At 50.5% G+C, this 19,421-nt stretch overlaps 1 protein-coding gene across 1 annotated transcript; it reads left to right on the top strand.

The window, feature by feature from the left end:
- The first annotated feature begins 7,473 nt into the window (after positions 1–7,473).
- Grk1 (G protein-coupled receptor kinase 1) lies at positions 7,474–18,631 on the top strand. Its single transcript, XM_085844362.1, has 7 exons — positions 7,474–8,172; positions 10,168–10,295; positions 11,645–11,802; positions 12,197–12,280; positions 15,506–15,630; positions 16,785–16,986; positions 18,333–18,631. The coding sequence occupies exons 1-7, from the start codon at positions 7,474–7,476 to the stop codon at positions 18,629–18,631; spliced, it is 1,695 nt and encodes a 564-aa protein (XP_085700488.1).
- The last annotated feature ends 790 nt before the right edge of the window (positions 18,632–19,421 follow it).

Here is a 19,421-nt window from a genome sequence, read left to right as displayed (position 1 = left end):
GGGTTGTGCCTCACCTGCCCTTCAGGAGGGAAAACACATCCTGGCAGCTTCTAGGTCAAATGCCCCTAGGCCTGAGACCTGCCACCTCACCACTCAGGTCCCTGAGACCTCAAACTGCTTCCTGGAGACTCCCCTCCTCCTCAAGATGGTGGAGAAGGTGCTTGAAGTAAGCCTACAGCTACCTGGAGTGGCCCCACAGCCCTGTCCTCAGTATTCTCCTGCGGAGATATGCATACCCATGTGTATACACACACCCCCATATGCGTGTGTGTGTATATATATATATATATATATATATATATATATATAGAGAGAGAGAGAGAGAGAGAGAGAGAGAGAACATTTTAGACAAACCTGGATCTAGGTATTCAGGGCCTGGAAATTATCTGTAGGCCTGGAGTCAGAGGTCTGGGCACCTGAAATTACCTGGGTGGTTAGAGCTAGCATGTGTATGCAGACCCAAGCCTGGGGTCTGGCAACCAGGAGCATGAAGGTATCTTAGAGTCACAGCCATTGTCTCTCGGTGAGCATGGAGGCGCTCCATGTGTGAACGAAATGCTGAGTTATTACTGAGCTTTTTAAAGCTCCATTTCCCTAACTCCACCTCTGAGATTCTGGAAGCATGAGTAGGGTCTGGACCACACATGGATTGTCAGCATGACCTGATCGTGTGTCTGTGGGAGGAGGGATGGGGCTGTTTCTCTACTGTGTGAGAACACAGAACTGTGTGTTCCACCAAACAGACTCAGAGGAAAGAGCTCGAGACCTTTACCCCACCTGGAAGTTGTAAAATTCCCCCCTCTTCCACACATGGCGTTAGAGGCCTGAATAAAATTTCATAATGATTTTTTTGTTTTGTTTGTTTGTTTGTTTTCGAGACAGGGTTTCTCTGTGTAGCCCTGGCTGTTCTGGAACTCACTTTGTAGACCAGGCTGGCCTCGAACTCAGAAATCCGCCTGCCTCTTCTTCCCAAGTGCTGGGATTAAAGGCATTCGCCACCACCGCCCAGCCCACGATGATTTTTTTAGGCTGGAAGAGGGAATTGAAGACATAGCTTGGTGGTTAAGAGCTCTTGCTGCTCTTACAAAGCACCTGGGTTTAGTTCTCAGCATCCACATGGCAGCTTACAACCATCTGTGACTTTAGTTCCTGGAGTTCGAGTTCTCTCTTCTGACCTTCACGGGCACGTGTAGTGTGCACTTACATATGTGTATATAAGTAGTGCACTTACATACGTGCAGGCAAAACACTTAAATGCATAAGAGAAAATTAAATCTTTTTTTTTTTTTTAAGTGCTGAAAGGAAAGGGTGATCAAGCCAGAATGCCACATCTAGAAAAATCTTTAGGAGTAAAGGGAAAATCTAGACATTGTCAAATGAAGGAAAAGTCAGAGAATGTGCTGCCGACAGACCTGTCCAAAGAGATGACAAGAGGCTCAGTGGTCATGCCCTTGGGTCTGGGAGGCAATCAAGACGGGCTCTGGTAACATAGGCTGGGAAGATGGTGTCCTGAGAAGCCACTCAAGCTGTGCTTTGCCCTGAGCCATAAGCAAACGGGATCTTTGTTCTCCTTATTCCCCAACATGGCTTTGTAGGAGGCCAGGCTCTCAGGCTCCTTGCTTTTGGCTGTACGAGAGAAGTAGGAAGATTTTAGGGCAGGTCTGGGCCCTTCTCAACCTGAAGATAGGAAGAACTTCCTTGAAGTCAGCTTCAGACCATGGGAAACAGAAATGGAGAACGGGTGAGAGACCATGACTGACTGCGAAGCCCTGTTTCCATATGAGGCACACAATGTCAATAGACAGTCTAAGAAGTACACTGAGTGTCATCTGAACAATCAGCTATGAGGGCTGCTGGGAAGGGAGGGTCATATGACGAGTAACCTCTAATGACCCCATGGAGTTATTTCCGCTGGACTTTGGCCAGGAGGGGAAAGACCCAAGAAACCACCTGCCGCCACCGACACCTTCCATTAAACAGGAGCAGGAACCACAGAGAGAAGACAGGAAATTAAAAAGATATCTTTTTTTTTTTTTTTTTTTTGGTTTTTCGAGACAGGGTTTCTCTGTATAGCCCTGGCTGTCCTGGCACTCACTTTGTAGACCAGGCTGGCCTCGAACTCAGAAATCCGCCTGCCTCTGCCTCCCGAGTACTGGGATTAAAGGCGTGCGCCACCACGCCCTAAAAAGATATCTTAAAGCAGATCTTCCACATGACCCTGCTATACCACTCCTCGTTCTGCACCCAAAGGACTCGGCACATGCCAGAGATACCTGCACATCAGTGTTTATTGTAGCTGTATTCACAATAGCCAAGTTACAGGAGCAACTTAAGTGTTTGACAACAGAGCAATGGTTAGCGGATACACACAATGGATTTCTGTCAGCTTCAAATTATGTCATTTGCAAGAAGAGATGTAAAGATGTAACTGGAAATAACCAAATGGATTAATACAGTCTCGAGCACATGGTGGGGGTACACACACACACACTCCCAGACAGCACTCCAATTCCATCCAAAAAGAGAACCTGTGGTGTGTGGCCCTGGGTCCAGCCATGGTGGGATTTGGAACAAGGTGTGCTAAAGGCGTTTCCACCCAGAGGTCACATGTAAAACAAGACACGGGCCCATGAGGCTCTAGCGGTGCCATGTTGATGATGTTTTCCATCATTACAGTAAACTTGCACAGCATCTGTTTACAAGGCTTATAGTTTCCATGATTATTTTGTTTTGTTTTGTTTTTTTGAGACAGGGTTTCTCTGTGGCCTGGCTATCCTAGAACTCACTCTGTAGACCAGGCTGGCCTTGAACTCACAGAGATCTGCCTGCCTCTGCCTCCCATGTGCGAGGATCAAAGGTGCGCACGGCTATGCCTGGCTTAGTTCTGTATTTTATGAGAACTGCTTTGTTACGGGTTCCCCTCATGCTGTATCCCTTCCCCCGGTCCAGGTGAACGTCTGCTGGTGGTGTGTGTGTGTGAGGTGTGTGTGTGTGTGGGACATGCCACCCTGCTTTGTGCTCCCTTGTATATGAGTGAGTCTATTACACTTGTAAATTTAGATACAACCAGTCAGCCCTCTGCTAGCAAATTCCAAATCCCCAAGAGAGAGAGTGTGGTTATGGTGTCGTTAGAGGAAGAGGCAATGTGGCATTTTTGGAGATGAGTGTTCTTTTTTTTTTTTTTTTTTCTTTTGCAATTCATGTCAGGCAGTGTGGCATCTTTGTTACTCTTAAAGACTTCGCACTTTTTTTTTTTTTTTTTTTTTTTTTTTTGGTTTTTCGAGACAGGGTTTCTCTGTATAACCCTGGTTGTCCTGAAACTCACTCTGTAGACCAGGCTGGCCTCGAACTCAGAAATCTGCCTGCCTCTGCCTTCCGAGTGCTGGATCAAAGGCGTGCGCCACCACGCCTGGCATGAATGTTCTTTTGAAATCACCCTCCACAGTATATGCTTTAAAGTTGGGCATTGGTTCTTTTTTTAAATTATTGTTTTATTTATTTACACTCCAAATGTTGTCCCCCTTCCCGGTGCCCTCTCCCCTTTGCCTCTGAGAGGGTGCTCTTCCTTAACCCCCTCACCCACCTCCACCTCACCCTCTTCCCTGGGGCATCAAGTCTCTACAGGACTAGGTTCATCCTCTCCCACTGAGGCCAGACAAGGCAGTCAGTCCTCTGCTACACATGTGCCAGGGGCCACAGACCAGCCCATGTATGCTCTGTGGTTGGTGGTTTAGTCTCTGGGAGCTCTGAGGAGCCTGGGTTAGTTGATACTGTTGGTCTTCTGTGGCCATCCCCTTCAGCTCCTTCAATCCTTCCCCTAACCCTCCCATAGGTCTGAGACCTTAGTCCAATCGTTGGCTGTAAGTATCTTCATCTGTCTCAGTCAGCTGTTGGCAGAGCCTCTCAGGGGACAGCCCTGCTAGGCTCCTGTCTGTAAGCACAACATGGCATCAGTGATAGTGTCAGGGTTTGGAGCCTGCCTATGGGATGGATCCCAAATTGGGCCTGTCATTGGATGGCTTTTCCTTCAGTCTCTTCCCCATTTTTGTCCCTGCATTTCTTTTAGACAGGAACAATTCTGGGTCAAAAATTTTGAAGGTAGGTTGGTGACCCTATCCTTCTGCTGGTGGCCCTGTCTATCTACTGGAGGTGGTCCTTCAGGCTGCCTCTCCCCACTGTTGGTCATTTCTTTTAGGTCACCCCCACTGGGGTCCTGGGAGCCTCTCACACCCCAGGTCTCTGGGACTTTCAAGAGGTTCCCCCTGCCTCCACCCCCTCCCTCATATTTTTAAGTTCATATTTTTATTCATTTACTGGGAGAGGGGTCATGCATGTGGCAGTCAGAGGGCAACTGGAGGGAGGAGACTGTCTCCTTCTACCATGTGACCCTGAGCCAGGGATCAGGCTCAGGCTGCCAGGCTTGGCAGCAAGCACCCCACTTACTGAGCCCTCTCGCCAGCCCAAAGTACTGTAAACTCTGATCTTTTTAATTAAAAAAAATAATACTTATTATTATTAGTGTGTGTGTGTGTGTGTGTGTGAGAGAGAGAGAGAGAGAGAGAATATGTGAGTGTACAGGCTTGTGGAGTTGGCTCCCCCTTCTACCTTTACATTTTAACAAATGGTGCTGAAGTAGTTTGTCTCAGTCAGAGTTTCTATTCCTGCACAAAACATCATGACCAAGAAGCAAGTTGGGGAGGAAAGGGTTTATTAGGCTTACACTTCCATGCTGCTGTTCATCACCAAAGGAAGTCAGGACTGGAACTCAAGCAGGTCAGGAAGCAGGAGCTGATGCAGAGGCCGTGGAGGGATGTTGCTTACTGGCTTGCTTCCTCTGGCTTGCTCAGCTTGCTTTCTTGTAGAACCCAGGACCACCAGCCCAGGGATTGCACAACCCACAGTGGGCCCTCCCCCCTTGATCACTAATTGAGAAAATGCCTTACAGCTGGATCTCACAGAGGCATTTCCTCAAGGGAGGCTCTTTTCTCTGTGGTACCTCCAGCCTGTGTCAAGTGAACACACAATACCAGCCGGTACACAGTTGAAAAAAAATGCCTCAGCTAAATCTCAAACCTTTCCCCAGATGGAGGTGGGTCACTAGCTTGCATTAACAGAGGAAGTAAAAAGCTTTTAGGGAAGATGTGGGAGGAGCCAAGAACAGGTGACCCACAACAAAACAAAACAAACCCACCACCACCACCAAAAACTTCAGCCAGGGAAGGCGGGTGGGGTGGGCTGAATACTTCTTTAACCTCCTGACTCGAGTTTTCCAGGTTTCCTTTATTCTCAACACACACCTTTCTCCTCCCTGTAAGTGCTCACTCCTGTGGCTCCCCCTCAGACTGTCAGTAGTACCTACAGACATGACAGATGTGGTCCCCAGGAGATGGTGACATTCCCGGGTGTGTCCTGGATGTGACCAGGGTCTGAGCTGGGTCCCCAGTATGCTCTGGTGCCTTGCTGAGTCCACTGCTGAGATGCTGTGGTGAAAATTGGGGAGCTATTACTGTGGAGGGATCCCTCTCCCTACTTTCCCTCCTTCCTCTCTCCTCCCTCACCCCCACGACTGTATGTGCTCTGCCATTATCTCAAGAGTTTAACTGAACAAGGTTACTCAGAGAGTGTACCCTCCCCCTCTGAATAGTCTGGCTCGGGAACCGAACTCATCCCACTTTGGTGGCAAATTCTCCTCAGCCCCTTCTACAATGGACCTTCCTGGTATGAAGGCTGCCTGGAATTCCTCAGCCCTAACCCTCTCCTGGTCCTGTTCTGCAGCTTCGATGTGAGTCACCTGGAAACCTGTCAGAGACGGAGGCCTGAGCTCCCCCAGGCCCTCTGAGGCAGGTGGAATATGGATTTCAGTGCTCTGGGTGGCTCTCCTAGCAAGGTACCCCATGGTAAAGCACCATGTCCCCTTTGGTCCTGATTGCTGTGGGAGTCAGCTACGGTCTTGTCCAAGGTCACCAGCTACTTAGGTGGCAGGGCTGGGACTAGCACAGGTCACCCCAAGAGAATGAGATCGCGTTTACCTCAAATATTTACTTGCCAGTCTTCCTGTCACAAGCCCTTGCTAGGAGGTGGGTGTGTGTGGCAGGGGTGGGGGTTGTCATTCACCAGAAGGTTCTCCTTTCACTTCCTTAGTCACAACAGAAGACCCTGCCCCCACCTGAAGCGCCCCACTGCCCTTCAGAGAAGGGGGTGGGGTGGGCTGAATACTTCTTTAACCTCCTGACTCGGGTTTTCCAGGTTTCCTTTATTCTCAACACACACCTTTCTCCTCCCTGTAAGTGTTCACTCCTGTGGCTCCCCCTCAGACTGTCAGCAGTACCTACAGACATGACAGATGTGGTCCCCAGGAGATGGTGACATGCCCGGGTGTGTCCTGGATGTGACCAGGGTCTGAGCTGGGTCCCCAGTATGCCCAGAAGAGTCCCTGCTGTTTCAAGTCTGTCTTCGGTGCACCCTTGCCCTGAGTCCCAGATGCACCCCGGGCATATGTCTGATGCGTCTTCTGGCTCAACAGGGGACTTGACATGATGTCCTGTGGGTCTCCTGCACCCCATCCTTGTCCTCTGTCTTTGGCAAGTCTGCAAGGGGAAGACTTGCTTCCTCAACACGGGCCTGCGGTTTCGTCTACAGACAGGGACCCTGGTCACTGTGGGCTTCCCCTCTAGAATCCTGATATCGGGAGGCTTCTTCCAGGCTACTTTCTTAAGGATAAAAATTAAAAAGTGTGTGTTGGGGGGCAGAGGGGGGACTGGGCTGGAGAGATGGCTCAGAGGTTAAGAGCATTGACTGCTCTTTCCAGAGGTCCTGAGTTCAGTTCCCAGTAACCACATGGTGGCTCACAACCATCTGTAATGGGATCTGATGCCCTCTTCTGGTGTGTCTGATGACAGTGACAGTGTACTCATATGCATAAAATAAATCTTTAAAAAATAATCGTATAGAAAACAACCTGGAAGCCACATACAAATGGAGTTTCTCCTGGGACTGACAGACTACCTTCTACCCCAGACTCACGTCTCAGCAGGACACGGACAAGTCCTGTCCACCTGCCAAGGCCAGGGGAGGATAGAGCTGTTCCCTATGGCCTTCCGGGAGCCTTTGGTGTGCCCTTCCCTAGGGAACACGAAGGCAGCACCAGGGGGAGACAACTGAGCTGAACTATAATCCGATTTGGAGCAGCTTAAGGGATTGTCTTTTTCTGGCACCTTCTGGTCACCCCTAAGGTGTCCTCAGTGACCCCAGGGCTGAGATTTAGCTAGATACTTGTCAGCCTTGGTCTCCCTGGGCCTCTCAGTGGGTTCCCAAGCACCCTGGCCACGGCTGCATATCTCCCTTGTCCTACAAGGGCAGGGACAGGCCATAGGCCAAGGGCGCAGGGTCAAGCCTGCTTTGGCTGCTGGTGCCTTGAGAATGACTTCAGCTTATGGGTCTTAATACTTGAAGTGGACACAGGGCATCAGCAGGATGGATTTCGGGTCCTTGGAGACCGTGGTGGCCAACTCTGCCTTCATTGCTGCCCGGGGCAGCTTTGATGGAAGCAGCACACCGTCTTCCCGAGACAAGAAATATCTGGCCAAGCTCCGGTTGCCCCCACTGTCCAAGTGCGAGGGTCTCCGTGACAACCTCAGCCTGGAGTTTGAGAGTCTGTGCTCAGAGCAACCCATCGGCAAGAAGCTCTTCCAACAGTTCTTGAAGACAGACGAGAGGCATGTGCCAGCTCTGGAGCTCTGGAAGGACATTGAGGACTATGACACTGCTGATGATGACCTGAGGCCACAGAAGGCACAAGCCATCCTGGCTGAGTACCTGGACCCACAGGGCACACTCTTCTGCAACTTTCTGGACCAGGGCATGGTGGCAAGGGTGAAAGAAGGGCCAACTGGGAGCCAGGATGGCCTCTTCCAGCCTTTGCTCCAGGCCACAATGGAGCACTTGAGCCAGGCGCCCTTCCAGGAGTACCTAGAAAGCCTGTATTTCCTGCGGTTTCTTCAGTGGAAGTGGTTGGAAGCCCAGCCCATAGGTGAAGACTGGTTCTTGGACTTCAGGGTCCTGGGAAAGGGGGGCTTCGGGGAAGTGTCTGCCTGTCAGATGAAGGCAACTGGCAAGATGTATGCCTGCAAGAAGCTCAACAAGAAACGGCTGAAGAAGAGGAAGGGCTACCAGGTAGGGAGCCCAGCAAGCAGTAGGATGCCCTTAGGCTAGAGGAATTTCCTACACGGGCCTTAGCTACTGTGCATGCGTGCTGCCATTTGGACCCCCCCCCCCCCACACACACACACAGGCCGCTACTGGCAGGGCTGTAGTCCATCTGTACCATGCTCAGGAGCAGTTCAGAGGGAGAGCTGCAATGGAGCACGTACCTAGTTATCTAGAAACCTCTCTGTATGGTCTGGCTCCTGTTGTGATTACATACAGGAGAGTGAGGCAGTCTTCCATCATCAGGTACTGTTCACAAGAGGCAGAACCCATCTGTGATGCCGCAGTGCAGGACCACTTTTCCTGAACACAGGTTTCTAGGGGACAAGAATGAGTGGAGGACATAGGCAGGCTGCCACGTTTTCATTCCTCCTTTGATGGCGTCAGTGTCTAGTTAAGGGTAGGATCAGTGAAAGCAGCTTATTGTCCAGGGAACACAGCCCTGCTGTACAGTACAGATAATGCTGTTATCTGTAGGTGCCTGTTCAAATAGCAGGTGCAAGTAGAGGTGTCAGGCAAATCCAGGGGTCTTTACCAGGGGGGCCTTGGAGATGCACCTTATGGTGGTCTAATGTTGATCTTTAAATGTTAATCTTTATGGGAGAAGCGAAAGCGGGGAGAGACAGGGGGGAGTGGAGGGAGGGAAAACTATGTTCAGGATGTAATGTATGACAGAAGAGAAAAAGGTCATGGAATGTGGAAGATAGAGTTTCTCTCCCTCCCTCCCTCCCTCCCTCCCTCCCTTCTTCCCTCCCTCTCCTTCCTTCCTCCCTCCCTCCCTCCATTCCTCCCTTCCTCCCTTCCTCCCTTCCTTCCTTCCTTCCTTCCTTCCTTCCTTCCTTCCTTCCTTCCTTCCTTCCTTCCTTCCTTCCTTTTCTCTTTTTTTCTCGCCCCCTCTTGTTTTTCATGATAGGATGTCTCTGTATAGCCCTGGCTGTCCTGTAATCCACTCTGTAGAACAGGCTGGCCTCAAACTCATAGAGTTCCGCCTGCCTCTGCCTCCTGAGTGCTGGTATTAATGGCGTGCGCCACCACGGCCCTGCTGAAGGTGTATTTTTAGAAAATAGGGCCTTTTAGAAAAAAGGCCTTGGTGACTGATTTTGTTTTGAATTTGGAACTATTCATAAAATTGGAAAATGATTTAGCTTTTTCATTTTTATTTAAAGTATCTCAATTAGGGGCTGGAGAAATGGCACAGTGGTTTAGAGCACTTACTGCTCTCCCAGAGGTCCTGAGTTCAATTCCCAGAAACCACATGGTAGCTTACAACCACCTGTAATGGAATCCAATGCCCTCTTCGGGTGTGTCTGAAGACAGCTACAGTGTACTCACATACGTAAAATAAATAAATAAAATTTAAAGTATCTCAATTAAAAGGAACAAAACTGCATACTTAAAAAAAAATAGCACCTTTAAGCTTGTGTATGGTGGCACACACCTTTAGTGCCAGCACTCGGAAGGTAGAGGTGGTGGCTGGGCTTGTGTGAGTACTGAACTCACACTGGGCCCACATGGAGAGTTCTAGGAGAGCCAGGGCTACACAGTGAGCCCATGTCTCAAAATGACAAATACACAAATAACTGCAGCTTTCTGGAACTGTAATTGGAGTTCTGGGCCACCCACACGGACCTGCAACCCCGTATAACACTTTTCAGACTTTAGTATCCCCAGGGGACATGACCTGCGGTTCTCACATAAAGCAGGCTCTCCTGGAAGGTCAGGCTGCATTGGGAGCTGGCTGGATGCAAGCGAGGACTGGATGGTGGGGCTATGGTGGTGCAGGGGAGGGGAGGGTGGACAGGGCAGTGACAGAGATGTCCCAGTCAATGCCAAGGCTATGTCCCTGAGTGAATGCGTACCAGATTTCAGACAGATTGCAAGCCTGTCCTGCGCTGCGCCCAGCGTGCAGGCGGCTCTCCACAGTGTAATCCCGAGGACTGAAGATCATAACTCTGCTTCCAGGGCGCCATCGTTGAGAAGAGGATTCTGACTAAAGTACACAGCAGGTTCATTGTGTCTCTGGCCTATGCATTCGAGACCAAGACGGACCTCTGTCTGGTGATGACCATCATGAATGGAGGTGACGTGAGGTAAAAGTGTCCAGACCTGGGACTGCTTTCAACTAGGGTTCACATCTGGTGGGGTCCAGGACTTGGGGTTTGCCTGTCATTGCACACGCTTACACGTCTCCGTGATTACTGGGGACAGGCGACAGAGGGCATGTGATGTCGTAGATAGCTGTGGTGGGATACTGTAGGTCGAGAGGGCTAAGAAGTGAAAATTAATGATTCCATCGGTGTCCAATGCTATAGGTCTAGAGAGCTGGATGACTGTCTAGAGGCCAGCTTGCCTAGAGTAGGAGGGTGCCCACTCTGATGGCACCTGGGCTAGCCACCCTCATGGTGCTCAGAGGTTGGTCGTGCATTCTTAGGGATGTTGGGTTAACGGCTTTCTTTGGCTGGGTGACTTCACCACTCTTAGCTCAGTTTCCTGTTCTGTAAAATAGAGACAAACAATAGGGACCAAGTCAGTGTCAGGAGGATGAGGGGGTGAGTCCCTGGAGTAGCTGACACACATGGTTAGCTCCATGAGATCCCTGGGTACCTAGTACACAAGGCTTACACAGTGAGACCCTGGGGTGCCTTGGGAATGCAGAGTGCTACTAAAGGGAGCTGTAACTTGCAAATCCCTGTGTCTCTCAGTTCACTGCCACCCCAGCAAAGCCAACTGCCTTTTCTTCAGATGAATAACGTTAGGTCTAGATAACCCATCTTTGAGAAGGGGAAGAGGCCCATAAGGAATGCTGGGGCATTATTGCAAGTTCTGTCCACCCCCTCCCAGGGACCCTCTGATTTTCTTTTAAACCCCTGGTCTGCAGCCTCTCTCCCACCTCCCCCACCTGCCTTCAACACAGCTTAGGCCATTCACAGCTTCTGGCTATGGGCTTCGTTTCCCTGTAAAGGGTTGAGGCAGCAAATGTACAGTAGAATACAAAAATGGACGCACTTCAGGGTCCTGCGGAAAAGGGCCAGGAAGGAAATGCTACTGTCAAACCCACCCAGGGGTTCAAAGTCTGGTGGAGCAGGCAACAGGTATACTTAGAGACCTGGGGGTTGCTTGTACTTTAAAAAACTGGGGGGTGAGCTCTCCTCCCTTGGCTCTGTCTTGGCACTGCTCTGGAGTCAGAGGAAGGAGGTATCAGGTGACAAGCTGTATGTCTTTTTAACCATTGTCTCTCAAACAGTTATGGGTAAGGTGGCATCTGAGGTTACTAGCCTTGGGCTTCTCCAGGGGAACATTTATGCCTGGTCCCAAGGGGACCACGCTATGCTGATACGTGTGTGTGTGTACACACACACTAAGATCCAGGCTCTCTGTTTCTGCATTTTACTGCCCTTAAAACCCGTGTGCATGCCTCCCATGGTGTTTTACCCCCCAGGTACCACATCTACAATGTGGATGAGGAGAACCCCGGCTTCTCAGAACCACGAGCCATCTACTACACAGCACAGATCATCAGTGGCCTGGAGCACCTGCATCAGAGACGCATTGTCTACCGTGACCTCAAGCCAGAGAATGTGCTGTTGGACAATGATGGTGAGCCCATGGGATGGATGCAGGTTACAGTGGCTTTGGAGGGCCCAAAGTATGGTTTCTTCAGCCTCTTTGAAAGTCACTGAAGGAGGGCTTAGTAGTGTTAGGGCATAAAGGACAGTGGTGTAAGCTATATGTGTATGTATGTATGTATGTATGTATGTATGTATGTGTATATGCATATAGGTGTGCATGCATGCATGTGTAAGGTATATGTGGTATGCCTACTATGTGTATGATACATCTTTGTGGGGAATGGATATGCGTGTATAGAGTGTGGTATGTATGTACATATAGCATGTGTTTTGCTGCTGTGCCGGGGAAACTGCTAAGCCCTGGTCACCTGGTACCTCTGTTCTATGGAATATGTGTAAACTCAGCTTGTCTCAACTTTTAGGCAATATCCGAATTTCTGACCTTGGACTGGCTGTGGAGTTGAAGGAAGGGCAGAATAAGACCAAGGGATACGCAGGGACCCCAGGTAAGGTCTGAGCATTCGGGGAGGGGGCTGAGAAGGCTTGGCATCCAAGAAGAGGCCTTGGGGTCATCCTCTCTCCCAGAACTTGAGGCAGCAGGAGCCTCGAGATCTAAGTGGTGACAGAGTGGGGGTTGTGAAGCAGGGCTCCTTATCCTCTCGAGCAAACAGCAGCAGTCAGGTTCTGCTCAGCAGCTCAAGAACTGTTTATTCCCTTCAAGGACAGGCCCTCCCTGGCCTTAACAGTCTCACTAGCTTGTCAGAGCTGCCTCCTTGGTACCTTGATGGGCAGAGAGAGCACAGAGAGTGGTGTCCTTCGCATTGGCAGATGAGTTTGCCTGGGGTATCTTATGAAAGAGCTGGACCCAAGGACTTATTGTGTAGGTCACACCGCAGTGCACAGGGGACAGAGGCTTTCCTCAGCCAGCTCTTGCTAGGCTTTAGCACAACTCTGGTAGGTAGCCACTCACAGGCAGGCTATGCGCATGTGTTATCTTTCTGTGGGCATGCATACCTGTGTACACACATTCCTACATGTGTGCTTGCTCTCATGTGGTGTGCACAGTTGTATGTCTTGTAGGTGTGACTGAGTATGCACATGGGGGGGTCTTTGTGTGTAAGTCCATGCGTGGATATGAACGAGCCTGTATGTGCATGTGCACCTGTGCACACATGTGCATCTGCACGTATCTGTACATGTATGTAAGCACACAGCTCCCTCTGTGTGAAGCATGCATGTATGTGTATGAAGGTACCTCTCAGTATGCATGCACCCATGACAGTCTCTGTGTGCACACATGCAAATACGTGTGTGCATCTTCACAAATGTGTCTTTGTGTATGTACATGTCTATAAGCACATCTGTATATGTGCTATTTCATGCATACATATACATACACACACACACACATATATATGTGTGTGTGTGTATGTATACCCATGTGTGAATGTGTACAGGCACGTCTGTGTGTATGCTTAGTACACGTATCTGTGCACACATGGGCGTGTGTCTCTGTGTGTATAGGCTTTGTGTACACCACTCTTGAACACATATGAGTGACTGTAGATGTATCTGTGGCTAAGTGTACATACACATGCAGTCCTGTATGTTCTTCTGCCTTCGTCCCCCTCAGAGGAAGGGTGAGAGGCAGCACGCATAGAAGAAAGCAGAGACTCAAGTCAGCTGGAGCAGGTGCATGGTCCAGGCCCATACTTTCTGACTCTGTGATCTCAGATGGTGTCCTTAGTCTGTCAGAGTCTTTGGCTTTAACACTTACCACATGGGCGTATGAGGCTGTTATGTGACCATTATGTACCCGGCATTTGCATGCTTTAGATATCTGCATTTGAGTCCCCCCTTTCTCCATATTCTGGATGGTTTTGTATTCAGGCCGAGTTCTGACAGGACTTCTTAGATGTTTATCTTCTTCCCTGGGCTATCTGGGTTGTAAACAGAGTGGCGACAGGATCCTGCTTTGTGCCTTAGGTACCATCTGAGAGTGTCCCTGATGCCATGGTGGGTAGGGAGACAAGAACGTTCCCCTTTGACTTTGGAGTAGGACAAATCCATACTGACCCCCGGGAGGTGGTGCTTGTCTAGCCTTGGTAGCTGGTTGGTGGGTGTTGAGGGCTCTGTGCAGGCACGGGGTGAAGGAGATCTGAGAAAAGGAGTCTGGAAACAGCTTGGCTTGAAGCCACTGCACAGCCTCGTGAAGACATGGCTATGCTTTCTTTCATGAGATAGCTCAAACTTCACTTGGATCTTCTCAGTTCACTACAAGTCCCAGATTTGCTGGAGCAAGATTTAAAGAACTTCAAGACTAGAACTGGTCCCTTTCTGGACTGCTGGCCCAGCTTGGCCAGTAGAGGGCTCCATTGCTTGCTTAATCTTTACCTTCCTGAGCTTACCAAGATGCAGTGGCAACCCTACCGACCTTTAAATCCTTTGCCTGGGACCACGGTGTAAATCCTGACCACAGTGTAGGCTCTGGAAATGCTGAGTTAGGGTGCAAACTAGAAGCTTGCATTCCAGGACCCAGTGAGCACTGTTCTAGACAGATCTTTTCCTCCCCCGCCCCGCCCCTCCCAGCTCAGTCCACAACCATACGCTGTGTGGATATAGGAAAAGTACACCTCTGTCTTCTGCTTCCTGCCACGAGGAGATGAGTTCATTACAGAAGAAGCAGAAACACACTTGCTCCCTCATCCAGTAACCCATGGGTGCTGGCTCTGTAACAGCAACATTCTTTGTAAAAACCCAAAACATGAAGGCAAAGGGTGGCATGGTCAGAGTATAGTCTGACACTACCAGGGGTGGCACTGAGTGGACACTGGTGGCGTCCTGAAGTGGAGAGGTGGTGCGCATGGCTCCAGAAAGGGATGCTGGACAATTCGCCTTCCAGAAGGGCTAGGAGTGCAGGAGCAATTCCATGGCCTGTTACATGGGGCAGAGAAACCAACAGAATGGGCGGGAGGAGATGGTCTATACACTGTGTTGCAGACGCTGGGTACTAATATGTGTGGTGGGTTGTAAGGGGTTGAGATTTTCATGAAAATGGTCTGGTTGTGAGTGGACAGCTAGGAGGACCAAGGAGGCCATGCTTGTGGAGAAGGCCACACAGTGGCTATACTATCAGGTGCTGTTCTTTGAGTGCATTCAGCTATAGCTTCACTGTAGGTAATAAAATAAGGTTCAAGGAACAAAATGACTGAAGACAGCATAGGACTGTGACCCCCATCACCCATGTTCCTCAGGCTTTGGCCACAGTGCCTGGGTCACCGGGCTCACTCTGGATTACAGGACACAGATCTCACGTCTGTATCCTTATAAGGGGAGAGTGAGAAGGTCCCAGCAGCATCTGTCATGTTGTCTAACCCAGGAGTCACACACAGCATAAGCACACTGTCCTGAAGCTGAGTGGAGGCTTCATATCCCACATTAATGAGATTCCTGACCCTGGCAATTCTGCCCCTAGGAATCTCTGGCTAGGCTGGAAGACATTTTTGGTTGTTAGCACTGTGGGCATCCAGTGGGTAGCGGCCAGGGTAATGCTCAATGTCCTGCAATGACAACAAAGAGGTTTCTGGCCTCCAAGTCACTGGTGGCAAGACCACTCACTCCCCTGGGGGTAGGGTATCACTAGAGCCTCAGTAGGGCTGTGAGTACTGGGTAGGGGCCATGCTGTGGGAAAGCAGGTGCATCTATGAACCCACATATGTTCGTGGCGGCAGGTTTCATGGCTCCTGAGCTCCTGCGCGGTGAAGAATACGACTTCTCTGTGGACTACTTTGCCCTGGGGGTCACATTGTACGAGATGATCGCAGCCAGAGGACCCTTCCGAGCCCGAGGAGAGAAGGTAGGTGCCGTCTGGCAGGAACCCCTGAAAGGGTCCATTCTGGGGCAGACCTGGATGGGTTGGGTTGTGCCAAGGACTATATAAGGAGCACAGGCTCTGGGTTCCTGCTCCTGCAGGATATTCTGTCCCAAAGCCTACCTGTTCTTGAGACCTGAGAGTAGAGCTGTTGGAAGATTCTAACTGTCTTTGCACACCACAGCCAGCAGGTGGCAGAGCAAACACGCTCTAGCTGAGACTGGGCCTCTCTCCCTGGTAAGACAGTGGCTTCTATCATTAGGTCCTTTTGGTGCAGACTTCACAAGGAGGCCACTGCCAGGTCCCTAGCTAGCTATGTCCACCAGGACATTGCTCTTGGGGCCTCGGACAACCACCCTATATACTTTCTCTGCTCCTCATTTCTGTTTACACACAGAGGTTGGTCTGGGGCAGAAGCTATTTTATGTCCCAATAGGGACGGTGTCCACCTACTTGTGGCTACCTTGACCTCGCCTGAGCTTACAGCTCTATGTTGTCATGTGATCCTGGCCAAACGTGGAGAAGTGTCTGAATCTCACAGGCCTCCACAGTGACAGACCTTAGTTAGGCCTGTGTGCGTGAACATTCATTCAGGTTCCACATGCTGCGTTTGTTCTGCCTGTGCCTGCCAGAGAGATGATGAGCACCGGCTTTGCTATGGGGGATGCCTGGGGAGCAAGCCACACTGTCTTCGTCATACACTTTGGGTGTGGGGAGCTTTGTTTAGGAGACTCCACCAAAGCTGACCAGAAGTAAGGCAAGCCTGTTTCTTAGGCTTCTCTCAGATGGTTTAGTAACACCATGCTCAGTCAAGCTCTCAGGCAACAACGTTCGCTTCTGGTCACAGTCTGTGCAGTGGCCGTCCAGCTGTGTAAACATGTGGATAAGTCAACCGGCACCACCCTTAAAAACAGCTGGAGAGTGTGGCTGGAGACTTCACTTTTTGACTTTGTTTCTCCGTCCTGAGATGGGAACCTTTCAAAGCCAAGCCACCTGGGAGGGGCCCACCGGATGACATTGGCCACGCCCACCGGCCACGCCCACTGCCCACGCCCACCTCAGTGAGGGTGAGCGCCAAGCCCCAAGGCTTGAGGCTTGGCCAGGGCTCAAGTGAAGTGGTGCATTTGCCCACCGTGCAGGTAGAGAACAAGGAGCTTAAGCAACGTATCATCTCAGAGCCTGTGAAGTACCCAGAGAAGTTCAGCCAGGCCAGCAAGGACTTCTGTGAGCAGCTGTTGGAGAAGGACCCGGAGAAGCGCCTGGGCTTTCGGGATGGAACCTGTGATGCGCTGCGGGCAAACGTCCTCTTCAAAGATATCAGCTGGAGGCAGCTCGAAGCCGGTATGGGTGTTACCATAAGCCTGAGAGGGCACAGGGGCCCCTAATGGCATATGTTATCCATGCGGTCGGGCAGACTGAAGTCAGGTGGGAAACGTGGGTGACAAGCTAGTGTGGAAGCTCTGAGCCTGCTTCATAGTATTTTCCTTATATTTATCCTTGAAAATGCATGTGCATATACACTTTCAGGGATACACAGGCACACGTGCGTGTGCGCACACCCACGCATGCTCCATGCCACATCACACACAGGCACTAGATGGACCTACAGGCATGCACAGGCCAGTGCATATACACATGAGGATGTGTACATGCAAGGGCTCACACACAAGCAGCCATGCACACATGGAGACAGACACACGAACACATGTTGCACACACGATGTCCTGTGGCTGCAATGTCATGACAAACACTGTGGAGTGAATGAACTTCGCACAGTTAGACTGACTCTGCCTCCCTCGAATCCTTGGATCTCTGGAATACAGGGTGTGGGTTTCAGGATGAGTCTGGAGCCGTAGGGAGGAGGAGAGGATTCTCCCAAGAGCAGTTACTTTTGGGCAGGAGAGCTAAGGACTTCATCTGAAGATGGGCTATTCTTGGCATAGCTGTCATGAGGCTCTGAGGCCAGGAAGGGTCCTGGCTGGCTCAGGAGGTCTAAGGACTGTCTTCTGAGGGCCGAGGGAGTAGTGGGGCCATGCTTTGGTGTGAGCAGCCAGCCTGGACCTGATTAGGTGAGTTGAGTTGACATCTGGGCTCTACAAGACCCCGCATCTTGTAGCTTCTGTTACAAAGTGCAGCTGGCTGGGGAGGGAGGATGCGGGAGCTCGCCTGACATCTGCCACTCTGATGCCTACCTGGGGCCAGACAAGAGCTCTGAGTCTGGGGCTGCAGAGAAGGCCATGGGAGGGACTGAGAGCCCTGGACTAAGGGGTTTCAAGATGCTTGTCTCATGAAGAGACTTTAGGGGTGGGCCTCGGGAAGGTATGGGAGGCAAAGGCTGAGATTTCTTTTAAGAGACTTCCTAGCTGGCATAGTGAATCAGAGTTGTAATACCAGCACTGGGTAGCTGAGGCAGGAAGATTGTCATTGCAGGCCAGCCTGGAAAACATCCATCTACCCACATCCACCTACACACCCGTACACCTTTTTAATCAGATCTGGGCATCTTTCACTCTGTCCATCATCCAGTCTGTGAGTACTGAGCATGTAGCATGGGATTGCTTAAGGATGCTGGCCTTTTCTGTCAGCCATAGGAAGAGCAGCAGGTCTTCTGTGTGTCTGTGGGGACCCTTTGGCTCTGCAGTTTCCTCACCACGAGTTTCTCTGGTCTGTTTCCTGTTTCTTTGCAGGGATGCTCATTCCTCCGTTCATCCCAGACTCTAGGACTGTCTATGCCAAGAACATTCAGGACGTGGGTGCCTTTTCCACAGTCAAGGGCGTGGTTTTTGACAAAGCGGACACAGAGTTCTTCCAAGAATTCGCCTCTGGCAACTGCTCCATTCCCTGGCAGGAGGAGATGATAGAGACTGGGCTCTTTGGGGACCTAAATGTGTGGCGCGCAGATGGTCAGATGCCGGATGACATGAAGGGAATCACGGTGGAGGAGGCAGCCCCTACAGCCAAGTCGGGAATGTGTCTCATCTCCTAGCCAAGTGTCAGAGGAAAGCATGGAGCTGGTTGTATAAAGAGAGGAAAGTGTACAGAGCCCAGGGGAAGAGAGTGACCCTGGTGTCCCACTCCACCCAGGTCACCATGCAACTGTGTCTCCATGTGGAGCAAGCAAGACTTTTGGTCTAGACCCTACAGACATGACAGTCCTATTTGTCCTATTTCATTCAAAAGAGACAAAAAAGGCCACAGATGGAATAATAAGGTGAAGGTGTAAATGCTCAAAGAACTTCTATGCATAGATGTGCGGCCAGGCCAGGAGCTTGGTGATCAGAGACTCACATTCAATGTCGATCTCCTGCTACTTGGACTTAATACTTCAGGGCAGACCTGTTTGCTCCTGGTTAGCTCTGGGTTGCAGGCACTTGTGTACCCCAAAGAGGGCTGTACTTAGAGTACCCACATGACCCCTCCTTGCCTGGTTCCTGCCTCCTAAGCTGCCTTTACTGATCACTGCCTGCTCTCAGGGACCCCAATGTGGGGATGTTGAGTCTTTAGAGAGCGGAAAGGATGGAAGGGCCTGGTATTAGCTAAGAGTCACTGTCTTCTCTAAAGAAGCAGAGACAGCTACCTCTGGCAGCTACAGTCTCCATCATCAGTCGACATTACATGCGGTGTATACCCAAATTGTCACAGTCACATCACATGTGATGGGGGGCCCAAGTCCTTACATGTTAATGACATGTGTGGTGGATGCCTGAGCAAAGCCATGGCCATATGTGGCTATTGCCTGAGTCCTTACATGGTCATTGCACCTGTAATGAGTGTCT

Source organism: Mus caroli, unplaced genomic scaffold, assembly GCF_978045245.1.
Source record: "Mus caroli unplaced genomic scaffold, Mus_caroli_1 scaffold_10, whole genome shotgun sequence".
NCBI classification, from domain to species: domain Eukaryota; kingdom Metazoa; phylum Chordata; class Mammalia; order Rodentia; family Muridae; genus Mus; species Mus caroli.
Note: the sequence above shows the minus strand (reverse complement) of the source record. Positions and strands in the feature narration are given on the sequence as shown.